The following is a 24,908-nucleotide window of genomic DNA, read 5'->3' as shown; positions in this document are numbered from 1 at the left end:
CTTTCATCCTTTCGGAGTCGATAAAAGAATTTTTGGAATGCAGTCATTTCCCATTTGAAAAACATGTCCTCTCCATCTGAACTAAATTCTCATCAACATGCTTTGGATACTGGAGATATCACATTTTCCTAAGATTTTTACACTTAATGTCTTACCTTGCCATTTCGTTGCATATGTGAGATCGTTGCCAGTGCCCCTGGACTGGCTCTTGTGCGGGTGGCACATAAAATGCACCATTTTTTTAGCGTGGCCGTTGCCAGTACCGCCTGATTGGCCTTTGTGCGGGTGACACATAAAAGCACCCACTACACTCGGAGTGGTTGGCATTAGGAAGGGCATCCAACTGTAGAAACTCTGCCAAATCAGATTGGAGCCTGGTGTAGCCATCTGGTTTCACCAGTCCTCAGTCAAATCATCCAACCCATGCTAGCATGGAAAGCGGACGTTAAACGATGATGATGATGTGCAAACACCATGTTTGAAAAATTTCAAGATACTTTTTATTTCTCTGTAGAAGGGAGTCCATGCTTCTGCCCCATATAAAAATATGCTAAAAATACAAGAAATGTATACAGCGTGTTCACACACACACACACATATGCATATCAAATTAAATACACAACCGGAAGGGCTACTATTAGTTTCATGCTACTACAATGCTTGAACAGGCATATTTATAAAATACGCCATGTATCTGAAGGGCAAACAGCCAAAGAAACCAAGCCAAATATGAGTGGAACCTGGGGCAGCACTCATGTCACATCCTACCCATACCTGCAAAGAAAATGGATGATGATAATGAAAACAACAAAGACAAAAGCAATGTCACTTAAAACTTTTATTCATTATTCCCATTCTTTTATTCTCTCAGAACAAATTTCTCCAAAATTCAGCACAATCATCTTCAGAAATCAAAGTCATTGCTCTGTTAATATATTTCCATATATAAAGCGGACGTTAAACGACGACGACGACATGATATTAAGGTTGATATTCATCAATTTCATATTGCCATTCATGAACTTGAAGTTAATAACGTTAAGCTTAAAAGGGAAAATCCTTGTCTTTTAGCAAACAAAATATTCATAATTGTCCTGTTGTAATAAATTTTGATATTAATAATGTTACACTTGTGTATGATTAGTCAAATGTCTACTTAAGTGACCGTTTTGAGAGAATGATTTACCACAGATATCACAATGATATGGTTTCTCTCCTGTATGAATACGTTTGTGACTAGTTAAAGTGCTATTCTTAGAAAATGATTTACCACAGATATCACACTGATATGGTTTTTCTCCAGTATGAATACGTTTGTGACAGGTTAAAGTACCATTATGAGAAAATGATTTACTACAGATATCACACTGATATCGTTTTTCCCCAATATGGATACGTTTATGACGAGTCAGTTTGCTATTTTCAGAAAATGATTTACCACAGATATTACAATGAAATGCTTTCTCTCCTGTATGTGTAAGCTTGTGTTTAATCAACTCACCATTTTGAGTGAAACATTTGCCACAGATATTACAATGATATGGCTTCTCTCCTGTATGAAGACGTTTGTGACAAGTTAAAGTGCTTTTCTTAGTAAATGATTTACCACAGATGTCACACTGATATCGTTTTTCCCCAGTATGAATACGTTTATGAATCTTCAAATGATTACTTTTAGTGAATGATTTACTACAGATATCACACTGATATGGTTTCTCCCCAGTATGGATACGTTTATGACTAGTTACACTGCTATTTTCAGAAAATGATTTACCACAGATGTTACAACGATATTGCTTCTCTCCTGTATGAATACGCTTGTGAGCAGTTAAAACACTCTTTTGAGAAAATGATTTACCACAGATATCACAATGATATGGTTTTTCCCCAGTATGAATGCGTTTATGAATATTCAAACGATTATTTAGAGAGAATGATTTACCGCAGATATCACACTGATATGGCTTCTCTACCGTATGTGTATGGCTGTGCTTAGTTAAGGAAGATCTTTCAGAGAATGATTTACCACAGGTATCACAGTCATATGGTTTTTGCCCTGTATGAATGAATTTGTGAGTAGTCAAATTAGCATTTTTAGAAAATGATTTACCACAGACATCACAATGGTATGGCCTCACTCCTGTATGAGTACATTTGTGTTTATTTATGGTATTACTTTCAGAAAATGATTTACCACAGATATCACACTGATATGGCTTCTCTCCTGTGTGTGTACGTCTGTGTTGAGTTAAAGAAGATCCTCCAGAATATGAGTTACCACAAATATCACAATGGTATGGTTTCTCTCCTGTATGAGTACGTTTGTGTCTAGTTTCATTACTCTTTTCAGAAAATGATTTACCACAGATATCACACTGATATGGTTTCTCTCCTGTGTGTGTACGTCTGTGTTTAGTTAAGGAAGATGTCTCAGAGAATGAGTTACCACAGATATCACAATGGTATGGCTTCTCTCCTGTATGAGTACGTTTGTGTTTATTTACGTTACTCTTTCGAGATATTGATTTACCACAGATATCACAATGGTATGGCCTCTCTCCTGTATGTGTATGTTTGTGTATAGTTAAGCTAAATCTAACAGAGAATGATTTACCACAGATATCACAATGGTATGGCTTCTCTTCTGAATGTGTATGCTTGTGTGTAGTTAAGCTACATCTAACAGAAAATGATTTACCACAAATGTTACAGTGATATGGCTTCTTACCAGTGTGAACACGTTTGTGACGAGTTAATTCATTAAATTGAGAGAATGACTTATCACAGATATCACACTGATATGGTTTTTCCCCAGTATGGATATGTTTATGACGAGTCAGTTTGCTATTTTCAGAAAATGATTTACCACAGATGTTACAATGATATGGCTTCTCTCCTGTGTGTATACGTTTGTGACTAGTTAAAGAGCTATTCTTAGTAAATGATTTACCACAGATATCACACTGATATGGTTTTTCCCCAGTATGAATAAGTATATGATTAGTCAAATGACTACTTCTAGAAAATGATTGACCACAGATACTGCAATGATATGGCTTCTCTCCTGTATGTATAGGTTTGTGTTTAGCCAAGTGACCACTTTCAGAGAATGATTTACCACATATATTGCAATGATATGGCTTCTCTCCTGTATGTGTACGTTTGTGTGTAGTCAAGGTATAACTTTGAGAGAATGATTTACCACAGATATCACAATGATATGGCTTCTCTCCTGTATGTGTACGTTTGTGTGTAGTCACGGCACCACTTCGAGAGAATGATTTACCACAGATATCACAACGATATGGCTTCTCTCCTGTATGTGTACGCATATGACGAGTCAAGGTACCATTTTCAGAGAATGATTTACCACAGACATCACAGTGATATGGTTTCTCTCCTGAGTGAGTACTTTGTTGACTAGTTAAAACATCATTTTCAGAAAATGATTTACCATGGATATGAGAATGATATGGCCTCACTCCTGCATCAGTATTTTTTGGTTTATCTAAATTATTCATTATGAGAGAATAATTTGTCATACCATATCACAATGATAGTGTTTTTTTCATTTCTATGAATGTTTGTGTTAAGTTGTGTCACAATTGTCAGAGAATAATTTAATGTTATATTTCTTTCATCAGTGATCTCATTTAAAATCTAAAACAGAAGATATAATCTTTTGTAAAATTATTAAATGTTAATTAACCTGTAAATTGATCATCGCCTTTACATTCCAGACAGTGAAGACAAGTAAATGTTGCTGTTAATTTGCATTGTCCAGAAGAAATACTTTCCCATCAATTGTCGAAGACTTTATTTATATAAAGAGCTTGATGTATTGATGAATGTGGCTTATAAATGTATGCTCTTCTTTTAATCGATGAACATCAATAAAAATATCAGACACACATCTGAATGAAGAAATTTCTTTTACGCCAACATGGTGTGATATTCTGAAATAGGAAAAGAAGCAGTAAGATAAAGAGAATCCTTAAAAGACATAGTAATTCAACATTGCAAATGTCATCCATTTGCATGGGTCAGAATCCATTGAGGCACTGAAAGTTTTACATTCTGTATATAGATGAAGCATTTCTACATTTCTCTAAATACTTACAACATCGTAATTCAACATTCTCTTTTACTTGTTTCAGTCATTTGACTGCGGCCATGCTGGAGCACCGTCTTTAGTCAAGGAAATCGACCCCAGGACTTATTCTTTGTAAGCCTAGTACTTATTCTATAGGTCTCTTTTTGCCGAACCGCTAAGTTACGGGGACGTAAACACACCAGCATCGGTTGTCAAGCGATGGTGGAGGGAGACACACAAACACACATACATATATATATATATACATATATATATATACATATATACGACGGGCTTCTTTCAGTTTCCGTCTACCAAATCCACTCAGAAGGCTTTGGTCGGCCCGAGGCTATAGTAGAAGACACTTGCCCAAGGTGCCACGCAGTGGGACTAAACCCGGAACCATGTGGTTGGTAAGCAAGCTACTTACCACACAGCCACTCCTGTAAATTAAACAACATCAATTGTCATCCAGCCGTAGAAACCCTGCCAAAGCAGACAGTCATGCTTGGTGCAGTCCTGTGTCTTACCAGCTTTTACATGATTACCGTAACTTCGAAGGGTTTATTATATAATTCTATTATTTACTGCCAGAAGCGTTAGCAAGCCGGACAAAACGCCTAACATCAATTCGTCCGTCTTTACTCTGGAAGTTCAAACTCCACCGAGGTCCACTTCACCTTTCGAGGTAAATAACTACAAAGCTGTAGAGCACTAGGATACATGTAACTGATTTATTCCCTTCCGCCAAATGTCAGGCCTTGTGCCTAAATTAGAAAAGATTACCATTATTGTTATTGTATTCATCCGTAAAGGAATGAAAGGCAGAGTACACCTCGGCAGAAAATCATGAATTCAAATAGGAGCGAGTTCGACTTTGCTTCTCATTAAATGCTGGGTTCCATGTAATCGACTTCCTGCTCGCCCTGGGCCAAAATTTGAAACCATCAACATCATTACTAATATCAATATAACCTTAAAGTAAACGTTTGTCAACTTACCGTTTTATCAGTGCTTCATAAACAACAGGCCAGCATTAATTAATGTGGTAGTCTCTAATCGTTTTCCTCTCAATTTTACTAATTATGCTACGTTACTCTCATTTATATCACATGTAATATTCGATCATACGTTTTCGTAAGCAACAGATCGATATTTCAGTTTAGAAGTTATTATTTAAGACGAGAAAATGGCTATTACATTATTATCGTTCTAACCATTATCACCTTAAAGTATATCATTGTTAATTTATCGTATTCAGATACAATCAGCAACTCAGTGACCAGTAATTAAAAACCTTAATTCATTATTTAAATGGTACGTGTTTCAAGTGTTGTAGCAGTTCTTCCCTTTATATGATTGTATATTTTTAAATTCTCCAATAGATGGCTCTACTAACTGGTTGGATTCATTTCAGTGTTGTACTTTGTTTCATTCTGTGAGAGTGGAGGCGCAATGGCCCAGTGGTTAGGGCAGCGGACTCGCGGTCATAGGATCGCAGTTTCGATTCCCAAACCGGGCGTTGTGAGTGTTTATTGAGCGAAAACACCTAAAAGCTCCACGATGCTCCGGCAGGGGATGGTGGCGAACCCTGCTGTACTCTTCCACCACAACTTTCTCTCACTCTTACTTCCTGTTTCTGGTGTGCCTGTAATTCAAAGGGTCAGCCTTGTCACACTGTGTCACGCTGAATATCCCCGAGAACAACGTTAAGGGTACACGTGTCTGTGGGGTGCTCAGCCACTTGCACGTTAGTTTCACGAGCAGGCTGTTCCGTTGAACGGATCAACTGGAACCTTCGACGTCGTTAAGCGACGGAGTGCCAAGGAAGAATGTCGAACTACATGGACCAATGAGAGTAGAGTAATGAGTGGAAACAAAACCAGATTGTAATAGAAAACATGATATTCCATCAACTCCCACTTGTTCTGTCATTTGGAATCATGTATATTTTGGAAATAAAGGCTGGAACCCTCGACGTCGTATAATAGTTTACTTGGACCGTTTTTTGAAATGCTGTAGAATTTGTTTCCCTTTACATCATTGTATTTCTTCTATTCTGCAATAGATGGCAGCACTGACTCGTCAGGCTTGTCATGTAGCTTCTACAACACTTCTAACTGCAACTAAATTATTAATTAGTGCATTTAATTACCGATCACTGAGTCGCTGTTTATATCTGAATACGGTAAGTTGACAAAGATTTACTTTAAGGCCGTAAACGTGATAACAGGTAGTGTATAATTTACTCTTTTACTTCGTTTCAGTCACTTGGCTGCGGCCATGCTGGAGCAAGGCCTTTATAGTCAACCAGATCGACCCCCAGAGCTTATTCTTTGCAAGCCTAGTACTTATTCTATCGTTCTCCTTTTTGCCGAACCGCTAAGTTACGGGGACGCAAACACACCAGCATCGGTTGTCAAGCGACGCTGGGGCGACAAACAAACATACACACACACACACGTATATATATTATTATTATTAAAAGAATTCATTTAACATATACGTTTTACTCCATTTACTAAATTTATATATATATATATATATATATATATATATATATATATATATATATATATATCTACTGAGAGAAATGATATAAAGACACAAACACAAAACATATACATACGTCTACATACAACGTACACATACAAGACATAGTGACACACACACACACACACACACACACACAAACATGATTTTCTCTTATTCTTTTCAAACTTGCTTAAATTTTCAGTCTAATGTAATCCACGCTCTAGAGAGAAGGTATTCCGGTCAAACTAAAGGGTTTAACGCGGTGAAAAATGAAAAAATAAAATATTCTAATATGTGTAAAACAACTTGCTGTGAACGAATATGAAGAAAAAAAACTCGCGCTCGCGAACGCGGGGGCGGGGAGAAGCCTTGGAACATTCAGGATGTGAATGTTCCGAGAAGCCTCCCCGGGAACGAATATGAAGGAAAAAATGCGCGCTCGCGAACGGGGGGGCGGGGGAGGGCTCGGAACATTTCACATCGTCACACATCACGCTCACACACACACATATTCGTTCCCAGCAAGTTGTTTTACACCTATCGCTTGACAACCGATGCTGGTGTGTTTACGTCCCCGTAACTTAGCGGTTCGGCAAAAGAGACCGATAGAATAAGCACTAGGCTAACAAAGAATAAGTTCTGGGGTCGATTTGCTCGACTAAAAGCAGTACTCCAGCATGGCCACAGTCAAATGACAAACACGTAAAAGAGTAAAAGAGAATATTGAATTACTATATCATTTAATTATCTTCTTTAACTGACTCTTTTTCTATTTCAGAATATCACATCATGTTGACGTAAAGGAAATTTCTTCATTCAGATGTACCTTTGATATTTTCTACTGACTTTCATCAATTAACCCTTTAGCATTTAAACCGGCCATATCTGGCCAAAGGTATTCTGCCTATTCTATGTTCAAACTGGCCAGATCTGGTCTCTCACACCAACCCTACAATATGGTTTTTAAACTGAACAACTACCTCATCAAAATCTCATAGCTATGAGATAATGCTTGATTAGTTCAAAACAATGTGGATAAAAAAGCATTAATTATGGCAGAATAATGTGAACACTAAAGGGTTAAAGGAAGACCATATATTTATAAGGCACATTCATCAAAGCATTGACCTCTTTCTGTAATTAAAATCAACGACAAACGATAAGAACATATTTCTTTTGTACGATGGAATTAACAGCAACATTTACTTGTCTTCACTGGAATGTAGAGGAAGTGATTGCTTGGTTAATTAAGCTTGGATAAGTTTACAAAAGTTTTAACAGTTTAAATCTGCCGTTTTAGATATTAAGCAACAACACGGATAAAAGAAACATAGTGTTAAATTATTCTCTGAAAATACTGACACAAGTGAACACAGATATATTCATAGAAATGAAAACTTGTTTGTCATTGTGATATGTATGAGAAATTATTATCTCCTAATGAATAATTTAAGAAATCCAAACAACCCTGATACAAGACAGAAGCCATATCATTGTGATATCTGTGGTAAATCATTCACTGAAGAAAGAGTCTTAACCAAACACAAAGGCATTCATACAGGAGAGAAACCACATCACTGTAATGTCTGTGGTAAATCATTCTCTCAAAGTGGTGCCTTGACCAGTCACATACGTACACATACAGGAGAGAAGCCACATCACTGTGATGTCTGTGGTAAATCATTCTCTCGAAGAGGTGAGTTGTTTAGGCACAAACGTACACATACAGGAGAAAAACCATATCATTGTGACATATGTGGTAAATCATTTTCTGAACATGGTCACGTGACTAGGCACAAACGAATTCATACCGGAGAAAAACCATATCAATGTGATATCTGTGGTGAATCATTTTCTCATAATAGCTCTTTAACTAGTCACAAACATATTCATACAGGAGAGAAGCCATATCGTTGTAATATATGTGGTAAATCTTTCTCTATAAATAGTAACCTGACTAAACACAAACATACACATACAGGAGAGAAAGCATATCGTTGTAATATCTGTGGCAAACCATTCTCTACAAATAGTAACTTGACTAGTCATAAGCGTATTCACACTGGGGAAAAACCGTATCAGTGTGATATCTGTGGTAAATCATTTTCTCAAAGTGGCACCTTGGCTAAACACAAACTTACACATACGGGAGAGAAGCCATATCATTGTAATATCTGTGATGAATCTTACTCCCGGAGTGATGCCTTGGCTAAACACAAACTTACACATACAGGAGAAAAGCCATATCATTGTGATATCTGTGATAAATCTTTGTCTTCTAGTTACTTGATTAGTCACAAACGTATTCATACTGGAGAAAAACCATATCAATGTGATATCTGTGGTAAATCATTTTCTCATATTAGCTCCGTAAGTCGTCACGAACGTATTCATACAGGAGAGAAGCCATATCATTGTAGTATCTGTGGTAAATGTTTCACTCAAAGTGGAGAGTTGATAAAACACAAACTTACACATACAGGAGAGAAAGCATTTCATTGTGATACTTGTGGTAAATCATTCTCTACAAATAGTCAATTGACTAATCACAAACTCATTCATACTGGGGAAAAACTATATCACTGTGGTATCTGTGGTAAATCATTCTCCAGAAATAGTCACTTGACTAGGCACAAACGTATTCATACAGGAGAGAAGCCATATCATTGTGACATCTGTGGTAAATCATTCTCCAGAAATAGTCATTTGACTAAGCACAAGCATATTCATACTGGGGAAAAACCATAACACTGTGGTAAATCATTTTCTAAAAAAATTAATTGACTAGGCACAAACGTATTCATACTGGGGAAAAACTATATCAGTGTGATATCTGTGGTAAATCATTTTCTCATAACAACACTTTAACTATTCACAAACGTATTCATACAGGACAGAAGCCATATCATTGTAATATCTGTAGTGAGTCATTCTTCCAAAAAAGTCCTGTACACATGTAAGTATTCACACACAACTGTAACAGTAACAATATAAAAATTTATTACCACAGGACAACAATTATGAATATTTTGTCTGCTAAAAGACAGGGTTTATTCTTCTTCAAGCTTGACATTATCAACTTCAGTTTGATCAATGTTAATATTAAATCCATGAATATCAGCTCCAGTATTATGTAAATATCAAAATATACCAATACAGTGATGACTTTGATTTCTAAACATGATTGTGTTGAATTTTTGAGGAATTTGTTCTGAGAGATTAAAGGAATGGGAATAATGAATAAAAGTTTTAAGTGACATTCCTTTTGTCTTTGTTGTGTTTTCGTCATCATCATCCTTTAGCGTCCATCTACTATGCAGGCTTGGGTGGGAAAGTGTGACATGAGCTGGCAAGCCAGAGTGCTGCTCCACGTTCCAGTCAGATTCGGCTGTAAGCCCTTAAGATACATGGCACATTTTATAAATATGTCTGTTCAAGTATCGTAACAGTATGAAACAGGTAGTAGCTCTTCCGGTTGTATATTTAATTTGATATGTATATATATATATCATCATCATCATCGTTTAACGTCCGCTTTCCATGCTAGCATGGGTTGGACGACTTGACTGAGGACTGGTGAAACCGGATGGTAACACCAGGCTCCAATCTAAATTTGACAGAGTTTCTACAGCTGGATGCCCTTCCTAACGCCAACCACTCAGAGAGTGTAGTAGGTGCTTTTACGTGTCACCAGCACGAAGGCCAGTCAGGCGATACTGGCAACGGTCACGCTCGAAAGGGTGTCTTTTATGTGCCACCCGCACAAGCCAGTCCAGGGGCACTGGCAATGATCTCGCTCGAAAATCCTACGGAGGCCAGTCAGGCGGTATGTCTGGTAACTAAAATAAGTGAAAAGAAATCTTGTATTTTGAGTATATTTTCATATGGGGCAGATGCATGGACTCACTTCTACAGAGAAATAAAAAAAAACCTTGAAACTTTTCACGTGGTGTTTGCACAACATATGCAAGAAAATGGTTAGATAAGACATCAAAATCTTAGTAAAATGTGACATGTCCCGTATCCAAAGCATGCTGATGAAAACTCAATGCAGATGGGTTGGACATGATTTTCAACTGAGAAAGGACTGCATTCCAAAACTTCTTCTGTTTGGCCAGCGAGTGGAAGAACATCGCAGAAGAGGAAGAGCTGTCCTTAGGTATATGGATAAGCTGAAGCAATGAATAAAATCTCTACAGCTTGATGTGACATTTTGGGAAATCCATTGCCTTGATCTATCTGTATGGTGTAAAATGTGTTAAGATGCCATATGAAGAATTTGAGTTGAAAGAACAATAAATGCCCTATATCCTGCAACTAACATATTGCTTTGCACAATCAAAATCATCAGCGTCCCCATTGCAACTTCATAGCAACATCCATACCTGGATTCTAATTACATTCACACATCCTTTGCAAGTAGATGCAGCTCTTCTTAGTGTTTTTCCTTTCTTCTTAAGTCTTCTTCAAACACACAGATTGAAACTGACTTGAGCAACTGTCATCATATACACACACATATACATATATATAGACTGTTGATTAACAGCCCAGTCAAGATGGTATTTTTTTTCATCTCCTACTCTTGTATTTGCACACATTTACAAAATGAACTTCCATTATGCAGCTGAGGAGTACATTTTTATTACACATCTTATGTGGTGTTCTCACTACATAAATAAATGAAGTTTGTACGAAACGTACGTACTGCTATAACCTAATACATCATTGTTGCTTTTCTTCAAATTTTATTCACCAAATTTCTTGATTTTAATTTTGGTTTTTACCCTACCAAATTCTGGTGCCACATACATTTTAAGTACCACATTTAATCTTTTGATTAAATCTATATTATTGTATATATATATTTGTTTTGCAAGATTTTTGATGTGAAATCGTGTGTTGAAACAGATGTTGTACTTGGGGATGGTCATATTGCCAGTTTAGCCAATAAAAACACACGCACTGTATATTTTGTATTAATTTGCTTCAGCTTTATATTACATTACATTAATCCTATTAATAGGATTAATGTAATGTAATAATAAAGCTGAAGCAAATTAACACCAAATATACAGTGCGTGTATTTTTATTGGCTAAACTGGCAATATGACCATCCCCAAGTACAACAACAATATATATATATATATATATATTATTTTGTTTAAAAGTGTTCCAACACTGTCTGTTTTTTATGTTTTATTTATATTCCTGCAAAACCAATGTGGGATATGGAATATACAATATATAATATAAAATAAAAATGGATGGTACTATGAAATAAAGTATTGAATGTCTTATTGAATATATGGAATATGTCTTATTGAATATATGGAATATGTCTTATTGAATAGATGAAATATTGAGTGTTCAATATAAAGGATTAAGTATATAAAGGCGAATACGTATTTTCTATACCTTGTGGTATTTCATCATGGCTGGTATGACAGACTGTCATAGTATATTATATATTTTTTATTTTATATTATATATTGTATATTATATTATATATTGTATATTCCATATTCTATATCCCACATTGGTTTTGCAGGAATATAAATAAAACATAAAAAAAACAGACAGTGTTGGAACTCTTTTAAACAAAATAATATATTCCTCTATACACAATCATACAAAACCCCTTTTTTTGTATTTATTTTTACTCGCATATATATATATATATATATATATAATGATGACACAGAATGCAGCACGTCATAACAGAGGTCGTTTGGTGCACAAAGAGCTAACCACCGTGACCCTTCTCACTCAAGCATGACATGGCACTGCTTGGCATGTCAGTCACCACTTACCATCAAGCATCAGTTGTAGCTCAGCACTTGTAGACAGAAGGCATCCATTTGCTGTTTCCCTGTTGTTTCTTGTGACCCTGTATATAATTTACCCTGAATATGTCAAAAAGAACTGTAGATAGCCCAATAAATAGCAGTCAGAAAAAGAAAAGGAAATGTTTGTCATTATCCTGGTCAGGGCTGGTGTCCATTTTATCTAGAACCTGCTGTTATTGTATTAATCACTGATCGAGGTCGGCTAACTTCTCCAAATAGTGTTCAACTTGAGGTAAAGCATTATTTATTACTTAACTTTTTATTAGCATCTAATTTAAACTAGATGCCATATGTGCTTTAATTTAATTCTAAATTAATTAAAAATGGTTTTGTGAGAAAAAGAACTATAACTTATTTTTGTTTCTTGATGTACTAAAGTGCCATTTTGAACACAATAACAAATTTTATATAAATCTGATAGAAGTTTACTCTGAAATTTATTCTGTTTCGTAGCAATTATTTGGTTGAGATTGTTGGGGCAAGCGAAAGTGAAATCGTGATGGCACCTGTGCCCAGCACGCCTTCCTGGCACATGTAAAGACATTCGAACAAGATCGTTGCTAGTGCCGCTGGACTGGCTCTTGTGCAGGTGGCACGTAGAATACACCATTTTGAGCGTGGCCATTTCCAGTACCACCTGACTGGCCTTCGTGCTGGTGGCACGTAAAAGCACCCACTACACTCTCGGAGTGGTTGGCGTTAGGAAGGGCATCCAGCTGTAGAAACTCTGCCAAATCAGATTGGAGCCCTGGTGCAGCCATCTGGTTCACCAGTCCTCAGTCAAATCGTCCAACCCATGCTAGCATGGAAAGCGGACGTTAAATGATGATGATGAATTACACAGAAAGTGGAGCTACTACAGAAACTTAATCGTGGCGTGTCTGTGCCGCGGCTCGCTGAAGAATATGGTGTTGCTACTAGCACAGTGTATGACTTGAAGAAAGAGGAAGACAAATTACTGAAATTATATAAATTTTTATTTGACACTAAATTTGCAGCAAAGGAGAGAATAAAGTTCTAGCTATGCCGACAGAAAGTGGATGTATCTGTCTTACATATGTGTTTATATGTATGAGAGACGATTGCGCTGGTATGGACATGTGGTGAGAATGGATGAGGATAGCTGCGTGAAAAAGTGCCACACCCTAACAGTTGAGGGAACCCGTGGAAGAGGTAGGCCCAGGAAGACCTGGGCTGAGGTGGTGAGGCAAGACCTTCGAACAGTGGGCCTCACCAAGGCGATGACTACTGACCGAGACCTTTGGAAATGTGCTGTGCGTGAGAAGACCCGGCAGGCCAAGTGAGATCGTTGCCAGTGCCCCTGGACTGGCTCTTGTGCGGGTGGCACATAAGATGCAGCATTTTGAGCGTGGCCATTGCCAGTACCGCCTGATTGGCCTTCATAGGATTTTCGAGCGAGATTGTTGCCAGTGCCCCTGGACTGGCTCTTGTGCAGGTGGCACATAAAAGATACCATTTTGAGCATGGCCGTTGCCAGTACCGCCTGACTGGCCTTCGTGCGGGTGACATGTAAAAGCACCCACTACACTCTCTGAGTGGTTGGCGTTAGGAAGGGCATCCAGCTGTAGAAACTCTGCCAAATTAGATTGGAGCCTGGTGTTGCTATCCGGTTTCACCAGTCCTCAGTCAAATCGTCCAACCCATGCTAGCATGGAAAGCGGACGTTAAACGAGGATGATGATGGTGATGATGATGTGTACAGGGGTTGGACAAAATAATAGAAATACTTAACATCATAATTTTGAAATATCTGTAAAACCGTCAAAATCCAGCACAATCATCTTCAGAAATCAAAGTCATTGCTGTGTACATATATTTCCATATATACATGATAATGAGGTTCATATTGACATTGATGAAATTGAAGTTGACAACGTCAAGCTTGAAGAGGAATAAACTTAGTCTTTTAACAGTCAAAATATTCATAATTGTTTTCCTGCTGTAATAAATATTGATATTGTTACACTTGTGTATGTATACTCACATATGTACTTCAGTGGTGTTTTTGAAAGGTCTCACCACAGATATCACACTGATATGGGTTTTCCCCAGTATGGATACGTTTGTGACTAGTCAAGTGACTATTTCTAGAGAATGATGTTCCACAGACACTACAAAAATATGCCTTCTCTCCTGTATGTGTAAGTTTGTGTTTAAGCAGGTGACCGTTTTGAGAGAAAGATTTACAACAGACATTACAATGATATGGCTTCTCTCCTGTATGTGTAGTTTTGTGTTTACTCAAATCACCACGCTGAGAGAATGATTTGCCACAGATATCACAATGATATGGCTTCTCACCCGTATGAATACGTTTGTGTATTTGTAGGTTACCAGATTCAGAAAATGATTTACCACAGATATCACAGTGAAATGGTTTTTCCCCAGTATGGATACGTTTATGAATAGTCAGCTTACTATTTTCAGAAAATGATTTACCACAGATATCACATTTATGTGGTCTTTCCCCAGTATGAATACGTCTGTGACTAGTTAACTGACTGTTTCTAGAGAATGATTTACCACAGGTATCACAATGAAACGGTTTCTCTCCTGTATGTGTAGGTCTGTGCTTAGTCAAGTCACCACTCTGAGTGAATGATTTACCACAGGTATTGCAATGATATGGCTTCTCCCCTGTATGCGTACGTACGTGACGGGTCAACAGAATACTTTGAGAGAATGATTTACCACAGACATAACAATGATACGGTTTTCGTCTTGTCTGAATGCATTTCTGTTTAGTTAAGACTCTTTCTTCTGGGAATGATTTGCAACAAATCTCATGAAATGGCTTCTCTTCTGTATCAGGGATTTTTGGTTTATTTAAATTACTCATTTTGAGAGAATAATTTGTCATACATGACACAAAGACGTCGTCTTTTGCATTCCAATGAATATGTTTGCATTCGATTGTGTCACTATTTTCAGAGAAAAATTTTATGTTATGCTTCTTTCATCTCTGATCTTCCATAATATCCAATATCCAAAAACAGAAGATGTAAAACTGTCAAGTCCTTTGTAAAGTTAACCAAGTTTAATTAACCTGTAAAGCAATCACTTCCTCTACATTCCAGACAATGAAGACAAGAAAATGTTGCTGTTAATTCCATCGTCCAGAAGAAATATTTTCCAACTGTTCATCATAGATTTTACTTATATAAAAGTAGTTGATTTATTGATGAATGTACCTTGTAAATGCCTCGTCTTCTTTTAATCGATGAAGAGGAATAAAAATATCAGATGTGATATTCTGAAATTGGAAAAGAATGCAGTGAGGAGAGGATGGATGATTAAATGACATAATTCAATGATCGTTAATTAATCATATTAATTAATAATTTACTTGTTGGATCGTGAAGTATTATAGAAATTATTTCCCTTTATGCGATTGTACTTCTTCAATTCTTCGATTGATACATCTACTAACTCCATGGTTTCGTTTCAGTGCTTTTCTTTGTCCTAATCTGTCAACACTTTCACCAGATTATTTTAACAAAGTCTACTCCTATATTTAGCTATAAATACAGGAACCATGTAATTTGTAGGGCTTTTCTGTTCTCAAATTTATTGAAGTCAGCTTCTATTTCGTTATCATCACTTTTGAATATGTTGTTTTAGTTGGTATATGAGTGTTTTCATTGTCTGGTTGGTAATGTGATGATTATATGTGGGCTGCATGTAAATGAAGAATAAATATTCACTGAATAGGGCTAGAACAACTTTAATTTTGTTGATGTGTTGCAAAACGTTACGGCATTCTGGCATGTACGTTTCAACAAAAACAGAGAGAGTGAATCTATTGTCAGATGGTACTTACAGTGAGAGAGGCATCGCGACACCAAGTGTTGGGAGTCGAAGCAAAGGGACCTAGCAGTATTAGTTCTAGGCAGTGAGGGACCTGATTCCCTAAAAGGAAAAGAGGAATACTCTTGTGAATCGGTTTCCAGATGTCTTTCACAATTTTTATTAAAGGCTGTTGTTTTGCACATGCGTCGTTGCTACCAGCTTTGTCTCTTCCTGTTTTTTTTTTTTATGTTTAGCCCTGAGACAAACCAAGCAGACACGACAGGTACGCTACATTGTTGTACATCTCGATTCCATCATGGTCAACTTCGGTATCATCTCTAAGATCTAACGAGTTTTTGTATGACCATACATTGACATCGTGGAGGCGCAATAGCCCAGTGGTTAGGGCAGCGGACTCGCGGTCATAGGATCGCAGTTTCGCTTCCTGGACCGGAATGGTATGTTGGTGTATAACCTCTCGGAGTAAAGTTTAAAAAAGTGTGACACACTGATATTCACATTTATAGTATTAGATATGCATACATACACACGCATATGAATATACATACGTGTGTGTGTGTATATATATATATATATATATGTAAAGCACACAGCATAAACTATAAAGTGGTTAGAATTAGGAGAATACATCTAAAGGAACCCAAACAAATCAGACTGGAACCTAGTGCAGTATTATGGCTTGCCAGCTCATGTCACAGCTTATGCCAGCGTATAAACAAAAATATCACTAAAGGAGCACCCACTACACTCTCAGAGTAGTTGGCGTTAGGAAGGGCATCAAGCTGGAGAAACTCTGCCAAATCAGATTGGAGCCTGGTGCAGCCATGTGGTTCACCAGTCCTCAGTCAAATCATCCAACCCATGCTAGCATGGAAAGCGGACGTTAAACAATGATGATGATGATAATAACGACGATGATGATGAAAACACAACATGAGCAAAACCAATTTCAGTTTAATCTTTTATTCATGTCACACTGTCCCACACATGTCAGCATATAAAAAAAAAATATCACTAAAAGAAGAAGATGGCGACGACAACAAAACCAATTTCAGTTTAACCTTTTATTCATTATTCGCATTTCTTTATTCTGTCATAACAAATTCCTGAAAAATCCAGCATGACCATCTTCAGAAATCAAAGGCATTGTTGTGTTGATATATTTCTATATATACAAGACATTCAGGTTGATATTCATGAATTTGATGCTGACAATGATAAAATTGAAGTTCATTGCATCAAATTTGAAGAAATGAAAAAAAATCCCTGTCTCTTAGAACAAAAATAGTGGTAATTGTAGTCATGTTGTAATTCCTTACTGAATTTAATGTTGACATTGATGAAATTAAAGTTTAAAACATGAAATTTGAAGAGACAAAAAAAATTCCTGTCTCTTAGGAGAAAAACTAAATGTAACTGTAGGCATACAGTCACGCTTGTTTGTGTATACTCACATGTGTTCTGAAGTGGGATTTTTGAGAGAATGATTTACCACAGGTATCACAATGATATGGTTTTCCCCAGTATGAATGTATTTGTGTTTCGTCAAACTATCATTTTGAGAGAATGATTTACCACAGATATCACAATGATATGGTTTCTCTCCTGTATGAACGCGCTCGTGTTTAGTCAAATGACTGCTTGCAGTGAATGATTTACCACAGATATGACAATCATATGGCTTCTCTCCATTATGAATACGTTTATGATTAGACAAGTGACTATTACAAGAGAATGAGTTACCACAGATATCACAATGATATGGCTTCTCACCTGTATGAATACGTCTGTGCCTTTTCAAGTTACTGGCATTAGAAAATGACTTACCACATATGTTACAGTGATATGGCTTCTCTCCTGTATGAATACGCTGGTGTTTAGTTAAGACACCTCTTTCTGAGAACGATTTGCCACAGATATCACAATTATATGGTTTCTCTCCTGTATGAACGCACTGATGTTTAGTCAAGTTACTGCTTGCAGTGAATGATTTACCACATATATTACAATGATATGGCCTCTCTCCTGTATGAATACGTTTGTGACGAGTTAAACTGCTATTTTCAGAAAATGATTTGCCACATATATCACAATGATATGGTTTTTCCCCAGTATGAATGTATTTGTGTTTCATCAAACTATAATTTTGAGTGAATGATTCACCACAGATATCACAATGATATGGTTTCTCTCCTGTATGAACGTGCTTGTGTTTAGTCAAGTCACTGCTTGCAGTGAATGATTTACCACAGATATTACATTGATATGGCCTCTCCCCTGTATGAATACGTTTGTGAGTAGTTAAACTGCTATTTTCAGAAAATGATTTGCCACATATATCACAATGATATGGTTTTTCCCCAGTATGACAACGTCTGTGACTACTCAAATGACTATTACAAGAGAATGATTTTCCACAGATATGGCAATGATATGGCTTCTCTCCTGTATGTGTACGTTTGTGACTGGTCAAGTGACTTCTTCGAGAGAATGATTTTCCACAGATATCACAATGATATGGCTTCTCTCCTGTATGTGTACGTTTGTGACTGGTCAAGTGACTTCTTCGAGAGAATGATTTTCCACAGACATCACAGGAAAATAGTTTCTCTCTTGTATCAGGGTTTTTAGATCCAGTTAAAGTATCCATTATGAGAGAATAATTTGTCTTTCATATCACAAAGATATTTTTTTTATTTCTATGAATATGTTTGTGTTCAGTTGAGTTACTATTTTTAGCGAAAGATTTAATGTGGTTTCCTTCATGTGTGATCTTACTTAAATGAGCAGGTGAAAACTGTCAAATGCTTCAAAGTTATACAAGCTTGTAAAGCAATAACATCCTCTAAATTCCAAACAGTGAAGACAAAAAAAGTATTTCGCTGTTGTTTGTCATAGACATTATTCATATAAAAGTGGTTGATATATTGATGAAGGCTCCTTATAAATATATCGTCTTCCTTTAGTTGATAAAAATATCAATGAAATTTCTTTGATGTCAAACAAGGTGGGATATTCTGAAATAGAAAAACAAACAGGAAGATAAAGCGTATAGAAAAACGACATAAATATTGTTTGTGAAAATGTTCCTGAATATAACAAGACAAAAATAACCATTGCAGAGTTAATGATGATAAAAATAATGATGATGTTTATTCTGTTGTTTATGAGGCATTGACAAAATGGCAAGCTGACAAAGATTCCCTTTAAGGTTATACTAATAATTGTAATGATGATGATTTTAAAGGTACCACTAAAGCAGCACGGTCCCGAACGCGCAGTCGCGCTAGCTAGTCATGAGTAGTCGATCCTAACCCTAACCCTAAACACGTATTCATTTGCACACGCGGGTTAGGGTTAGGGACAGGGTTAGAGCTAGGGTTAGGGTTAGGGTTAGGATCGACCACTCAAGACTAGCAGCGCGGACGCGCGACCGGGACCGTGCTGCTTTAGTAGTACCCCCACTTTCAATGCCCCATAAACACCATAAATTAATTAATGTGGTATTCTTCAATCGGTTTCCTCTCATTTTAGTAATTATTTACGCCAATCGCATGCAACAGTCGATGATAGGATTTCAAGATATTATTTAAGACTAGGAAATATATTTCCTAATGTTGTGTTTTTGCTTCGAAAAACTTACTGTAACATCGAGAGATTCACATAATTCTATTATTTACATAATCATTAGTAGTAGTATTATCACCATAACAGCTTTAAAGGAGGTCTTTGTAAACTTACCGTGTTCAGATATGAAATGCGACTCAGTGATCGGTAATTAAATACACTAATTAATAATTGAGTAGAACTGTATTGTAGAAGTTACTTCCCTTCATGTGATTGTATTTCTTTAATTCTTTACTAGATGGCGATACTGACTTGGTTTGTTCCACACCTGATTATCTTAACAAAGTGTTCTAATTTTCGGTCCTATTCAAGAAGAGGGGTCCCGGTGCGCGCATCCGCGCTAGCGAGTTGTGACAAGTCGATCCTACGACTACCTAGCGCGAGTGCGCGTCATGCGCAAAACATATACAACGGTTTTTTCTAAAGAAAGTAAATAATTTTTTTACACCAAGTAAATAATTTATTTAAACAAAGTAAATAAATTATACACTACCTGTTTTTTTTGATAAAGAGTCCATTAAAAAGTCGGTCTTTCAAAATCTACTGGTTGTTCAGTGGTATCAGTACAAGTAATTATCTTTTGCGTAACCCCTACCAAATTGGTGGACTTGGGCACATCATAGAAATAGATGAATCTATGATGTGCAAATACAACGGAGGATGGGATAAGAATAGGTTTTTAGTCTTTGTACCTGACCGTTCTTCTACTTATTAAGAAAATTACAAAACCAGGGACGATATTCTGATTGTTGGGGTGCGTAAGAGTAAGATGCGGGAAGATTCAACAAAAAAAAATTATTTACTTTGTTTAAAAAAAAACCCTCATACATGTTTTGCACATTGGCGCTAGCTAGTCGTTGTAGGATCGACTAGTCAAGACTGGCTAGCGCGAGTATGCGAGTGTTTGCACTGGGACCACTTTTCTTGAATAGTCCCCTAATTTTCTAATCAACGACCGTTTCCAACGCACGAAGAAACCGCGTCGCTGACCCCAGAAGGAAGATGCCATCTTTAACCTGTACTTTTGTGGAGCTTCCTATCCATTCCTGACCTCATTTCGTCTCCTTTCCTGTCATTTTTCTTCCTCTGTGTGTCACTCTAATTCCTCTTCTGCTCCCTTTCGTAATCGTCCATTCGGTTGGGTCGGAGGGCGACGTTCCCTTTCAGATGTACGTCGGGTGATGGGGCCGGTCTCTCCCTCCCTTTCGTCATCGCAAGACCTAATTACCCTTGGAATATCCAACACGTGACGTGACATCCCATCCACTGAGACGTTATTCACAGCATCGATGGCAGTAACCCTTTCTATTTCACACTGCGTTGTGCCTCGTGTACGGCTCCCATAAGACATAAATAAAAATAACCCGGAACAATAGTATGTTGGTATTTTTTTTTTCACTTCACATACAAATAAAAATATCGCTAAAGGATGATGATGATGGTGTCGATGATGACGACAATGGTGAAAACATAATATAGACAAAGCCAATTTCAGTTTAACCTTTTATTCGTTATTTGCATTTCTTTATTCTGTCAACAAATTCCTGAAAAATCCAGCATGACCATCTTCAGAAATCAAAGGCATTGTTGTGTTGATATATTTCTATATATACAAGACATTCAGGTTGATATTCATGAATTTGATGCTGACAATGATGAAATTGAAGTTTATAATATGAAATTTGAAGAGATAAAAAACCCGGCTCTTAGCTGAAAAAATAGTAGTAATTCCTGTTGTCTTGTAATAAATTATCATACTGATATAGTCACGCTTGTGTGTGAATACTCACATGTGTACTTAAGTGGGATTTTTGAGAGAATGATTTACCACAGATATCACACTGATATGGTTTCTCTCCTGTATGAACGCGCTTGTGTTTAGTCAAGTCACTGTTTGCTGTGAATGATTTACCACAGATATCACACTGATATGGTTTCTCTCCTGTATGAACGCGCTTGTGTTTAGTCAAGTCACTGTTCGCTGTGAATGATTTACCACAGATATCACAATGATAAGGTTTCTCTCCAGTATGAATACGTTTATGATTAGACAAGTGACTATTACAAGAGAATGATTTACCACAGATATCACAATGATATGGCTTCTCACCTGTATGAACGATTTGGTGATTAGTTAAGTCACTACACAGATAGAATGATTTGTCACAGATATCACACTGATATGGTTTCTCTCCTGTATGAACGCGCTTGTGTTTAGTCAAGTTACTGTTTGCTGTGAATGATTTACCACAGATATCACAATGATATGGTTTCTCACCTGTATGAACACGTTGGTGATAAGTTAATTCACTACACCGAGAGAATGATTTGTCACATATATCACAATGATATGGTTTTCCCCCAGTATGAATGTATTTGTGTCTCGTCAAACTAGAATATTGAGAGAATGATTCACCACAGATATCACATTGATATGGTTTCTCTCCTGTATGAACGCGCTCGTGTTTAGTCAAATAACAGCTTACAGTGAATGAATTACCACAGATATTACATTGATATGGCCTCTCCCCTGTATGAATACGTTTGTGAAGAGTTAAACTGCTATTATCAGAAAATGATTTGCCACAGATATCACAATGATATGGTTTTTCCCCAGTATGACAACGTTTGTGACGAGTCAAATGACTATTAGAAGAGAATGATTTTCCACAGATATTGCAATGATATGGCTTCTCTCCTGTATGTGTACGTACGTGACTGGTCAAATGACTATTACAAGAGAATGATTTTCCACAGATATGGCAATGATATGGCTTCTCTCCTGTATGTGTATGTTTGTGACTGGTCAAGTGACTTCTTCGAGAGAATGATTTTCCACAGACATCACAGGAAAATAGTTTCTCTCTTGTATCAGGGTTTTTAGATCCAGTTAAAGTATCCATTATGAGAGAATAATTTGTCTTTCATATCACAAAGATATTTTTTTTATTTCTATGAATATGTTTGTGTTCAGTTGAGTTACTATTTTTAGCGAAAGATTTAATGCGGTTTCCTTCATGTGTGATCTTACTTAAATGAGCAGGTGAAAACTGTCAAATGCTTCAAAGTTATACAAGCTTGTAAAGCAATCACCTCCTCTAAATTCCAAACAGTGAAGACAAAAAAAGTATTTCGCTGTTGTTTGTCATAGACATTATTCATATAAAAGTGGTTGATATATTGATGAAGGCTCCTTATAAATATATCGTCTTCCTTTAGTTGATAAAAATATCAATGAAATTTCTTTGATGTCAAACAAGGTGGGATATTCTGAAATAGAAAAACAAACAGGAAGATAAAGCGTATAGAAAAACGACATAAATATTGTTTGTGAAAATGTTCCTGAATATAACAAGACAAAAATAACCATTGCAGAGTTAATGATGATAAAAATAATGATGATGTTTATTCTGTTGTTTATGAGGCATTGACAAAATGGCAAGCTGACAAAGATTCCCTTTAAGGTTATACTAATAATTGTAATGATGATGATTTTAAAGGTACCACTAAAGCAGCACGGTCCCGAACGCGCAGTCGCGCTAGCTAGTCATGAGTAGTCGATCCTAACCCTAACCCTAAACACGTATTCATTTGCACACGCGGGTTAGGGTTAGGGACAGGGTTAGAGCTAGGGTTAGGGTTAGGGTTAGGATCGACCACTCAAGACTAGCAGCGCGGACGCGCGACCGGGACCGTGCTGCTTTAGTAGTACCCCCACTTTCAATGCCCCATAAACACCATAAATTAATTAATGTGGTATTCTTCAATCGGTTTCCTCTCATTTTAGTAATTATTTACGCCAATCGCATGCAACAGTCGATGATAGGATTTCAAGATATTATTTAAGACTAGGAAATATATTTCCTAATGTTGTGTTTTTGCTTCGAAAAACTTACTGTAACATCGAGAGATTCACATAATTCTATTATTTACATAATCATTAGTAGTAGTATTATCACCATAACAGCTTTAAAGGAGGTCTTTGTAAACTTACCGTGTTCAGATATGAAATGCGACTCAGTGATCGGTAATTAAATACACTAATTAATAATTGAGTAGAACTGTATTGTAGAAGTTACTTCCCTTCATGTGATTGTATTTCTTTAATTCTTTACTAGATGGCGATACTGACTTGGTTTGTTCCACACCTGATTATCTTAACAAAGTGTTCTAATTTTCGGTCCTATTCAAGAAGAGGGGTCCCGGTGCGCGCATCCGCGCTAGCGAGTTGTGACAAGTCGATCCTACGACTACCTAGCGCGAGTGCGCGTCATGCGCAAAACATATACAACGGTTTTTTCTAAAGAAAGTAAATAATTTTTTTACACCAAGTAAATAATTTATTTAAACAAAGTAAATAAATTATACACTACCTGTTTTTTTTGATAAAGAGTCCATTAAAAAGTCGGTCTTTCAAAATCTACTGGTTGTTCAGTGGTATCAGTACAAGTAATTATCTTTTGCGTAACCCCTACCAAATTGGTGGACTTGGGCACATCATAGAAATAGATGAATCTATGATGTGCAAATACAACGGAGGATGGGATAAGAATAGGTTTTTAGTCTTTGTACCTGACCGTTCTTCTACTTATTAAGAAAATTACAAAACCAGGGACGATATTCTGATTGTTGGGGTGCGTAAGAGTAAGATGCGGGAAGATTCAACAAAAAAAAATTATTTACTTTGTTTAAAAAAAACCCTCATACATGTTTTGCACATTGGCGCTAGCTAGTCGTTGTAGGATCGACTAGTCAAGACTGGCTAGCGCGAGTATGCGAGTGTTTGCACTGGGACCACTTTTCTTGAATAGTCCCCTAATTTTCTAATCAACGACCGTTTCCAACGCACGAAGAAACCGCGTCGCTGACCCCAGAAGGAAGATGCCATCTTTAACCTGTACTTTTGTGGAGCTTCCTATCCATTCCTGACCTCATTTCGTCTCCTTTCCTGTCATTTTTCTTCCTCTGTGTGT

General features: G+C 36.8%; 2 protein-coding genes across 5 annotated transcripts; one reads left to right on the top strand and one right to left on the bottom strand.

Moving 5' to 3' along the window:
- Positions 1 to 820: 820 nt before the first annotated feature.
- Positions 821 to 24,279, bottom strand: LOC106880325 (uncharacterized). 3 transcript variants are annotated; one of them, XM_089344986.1, is made up of 5 exons: positions 23,930 to 24,279; positions 21,764 to 23,205; positions 17,836 to 18,834; positions 14,800 to 15,057; positions 821 to 3,400 (listed from the first exon to the last, which is right to left on the bottom strand). In XM_089344986.1, the coding sequence occupies exons 2-5, from the start codon at positions 22,836 to 22,838 to the stop codon at positions 1,125 to 1,127; spliced, it is 4,608 nt and encodes a 1,535-aa protein (XP_089201112.1). In that variant the 5' UTR covers positions 22,839 to 23,205; positions 23,930 to 24,279; the 3' UTR covers positions 821 to 1,124. The 3 variants fall into 3 exon arrangements, with proteins under 3 accessions (XP_089201112.1, XP_089201111.1, XP_052833968.2); XM_089344985.1 differs by lacking the exons at positions 14,800 to 15,057; positions 17,836 to 18,834; positions 21,764 to 23,205; positions 23,930 to 24,279 and adding an exon at positions 16,319 to 16,527 and having other exon boundaries at positions 821 to 3,956; XM_052978008.2 differs by lacking the exons at positions 14,800 to 15,057; positions 17,836 to 18,834; positions 21,764 to 23,205; positions 23,930 to 24,279 and adding an exon at positions 5,095 to 5,485 and having other exon boundaries at positions 821 to 3,956.
- Positions 4,458 to 9,887, top strand: LOC106880333 (uncharacterized). Of its 2 annotated transcripts, none has more exons than XM_052978017.2 (2): positions 4,458 to 4,781; positions 7,407 to 9,887. In XM_052978017.2, the coding sequence occupies exon 2, from the start codon at positions 8,048 to 8,050 to the stop codon at positions 9,374 to 9,376; it is 1,329 nt and encodes a 442-aa protein (XP_052833977.1). In that variant the 5' UTR covers positions 4,458 to 4,781; positions 7,407 to 8,047; the 3' UTR covers positions 9,377 to 9,887. The 2 variants fall into 2 exon arrangements, with proteins under 2 accessions (XP_052833977.1, XP_014785697.1); XM_014930211.3 differs by lacking the exon at positions 4,458 to 4,781 and adding an exon at positions 6,143 to 6,281.
- Positions 24,280 to 24,908: the final 629 nt, after the last annotated feature.

This window comes from Octopus bimaculoides, chromosome 29 (genome assembly GCF_046866305.1).
Source record: "Octopus bimaculoides isolate indiv1 chromosome 29, ASM4686630v1, whole genome shotgun sequence".
Lineage (NCBI taxonomy): Eukaryota > Metazoa > Mollusca > Cephalopoda > Octopoda > Octopodidae > Octopus > Octopus bimaculoides.
The sequence above is the reverse complement of the archived record's forward strand: the minus strand, read 5'-3'. Positions and strand labels throughout refer to the sequence as shown.

Coding starts and splice junctions, on each gene's coding strand:
- LOC106880333 (XM_052978017.2), top strand. CDS start 8,048: ATGAGAAATTATTATCTCCTAATGAATAATTTAAGAAATCCAAACAAC.
- LOC106880325 (XM_089344986.1), bottom strand. CDS start 22,838: ATGGATACTTTAACTGGATCTAAAAACCCTGATACAAGAGAGAAACTA. Junction 18,835..21,763: donor ATATCAGTGTGATATCTGTG/GTAAATCATTCT, acceptor CACATACAGGAG/AGAAGCCATATCATTGTGAT. Junction 3,401..14,799: donor ACACAAACGTATTCATACGG/GTGAGAAGCCAT, acceptor GTACTCACTCAG/GAGAGAAACCATATCACTGT.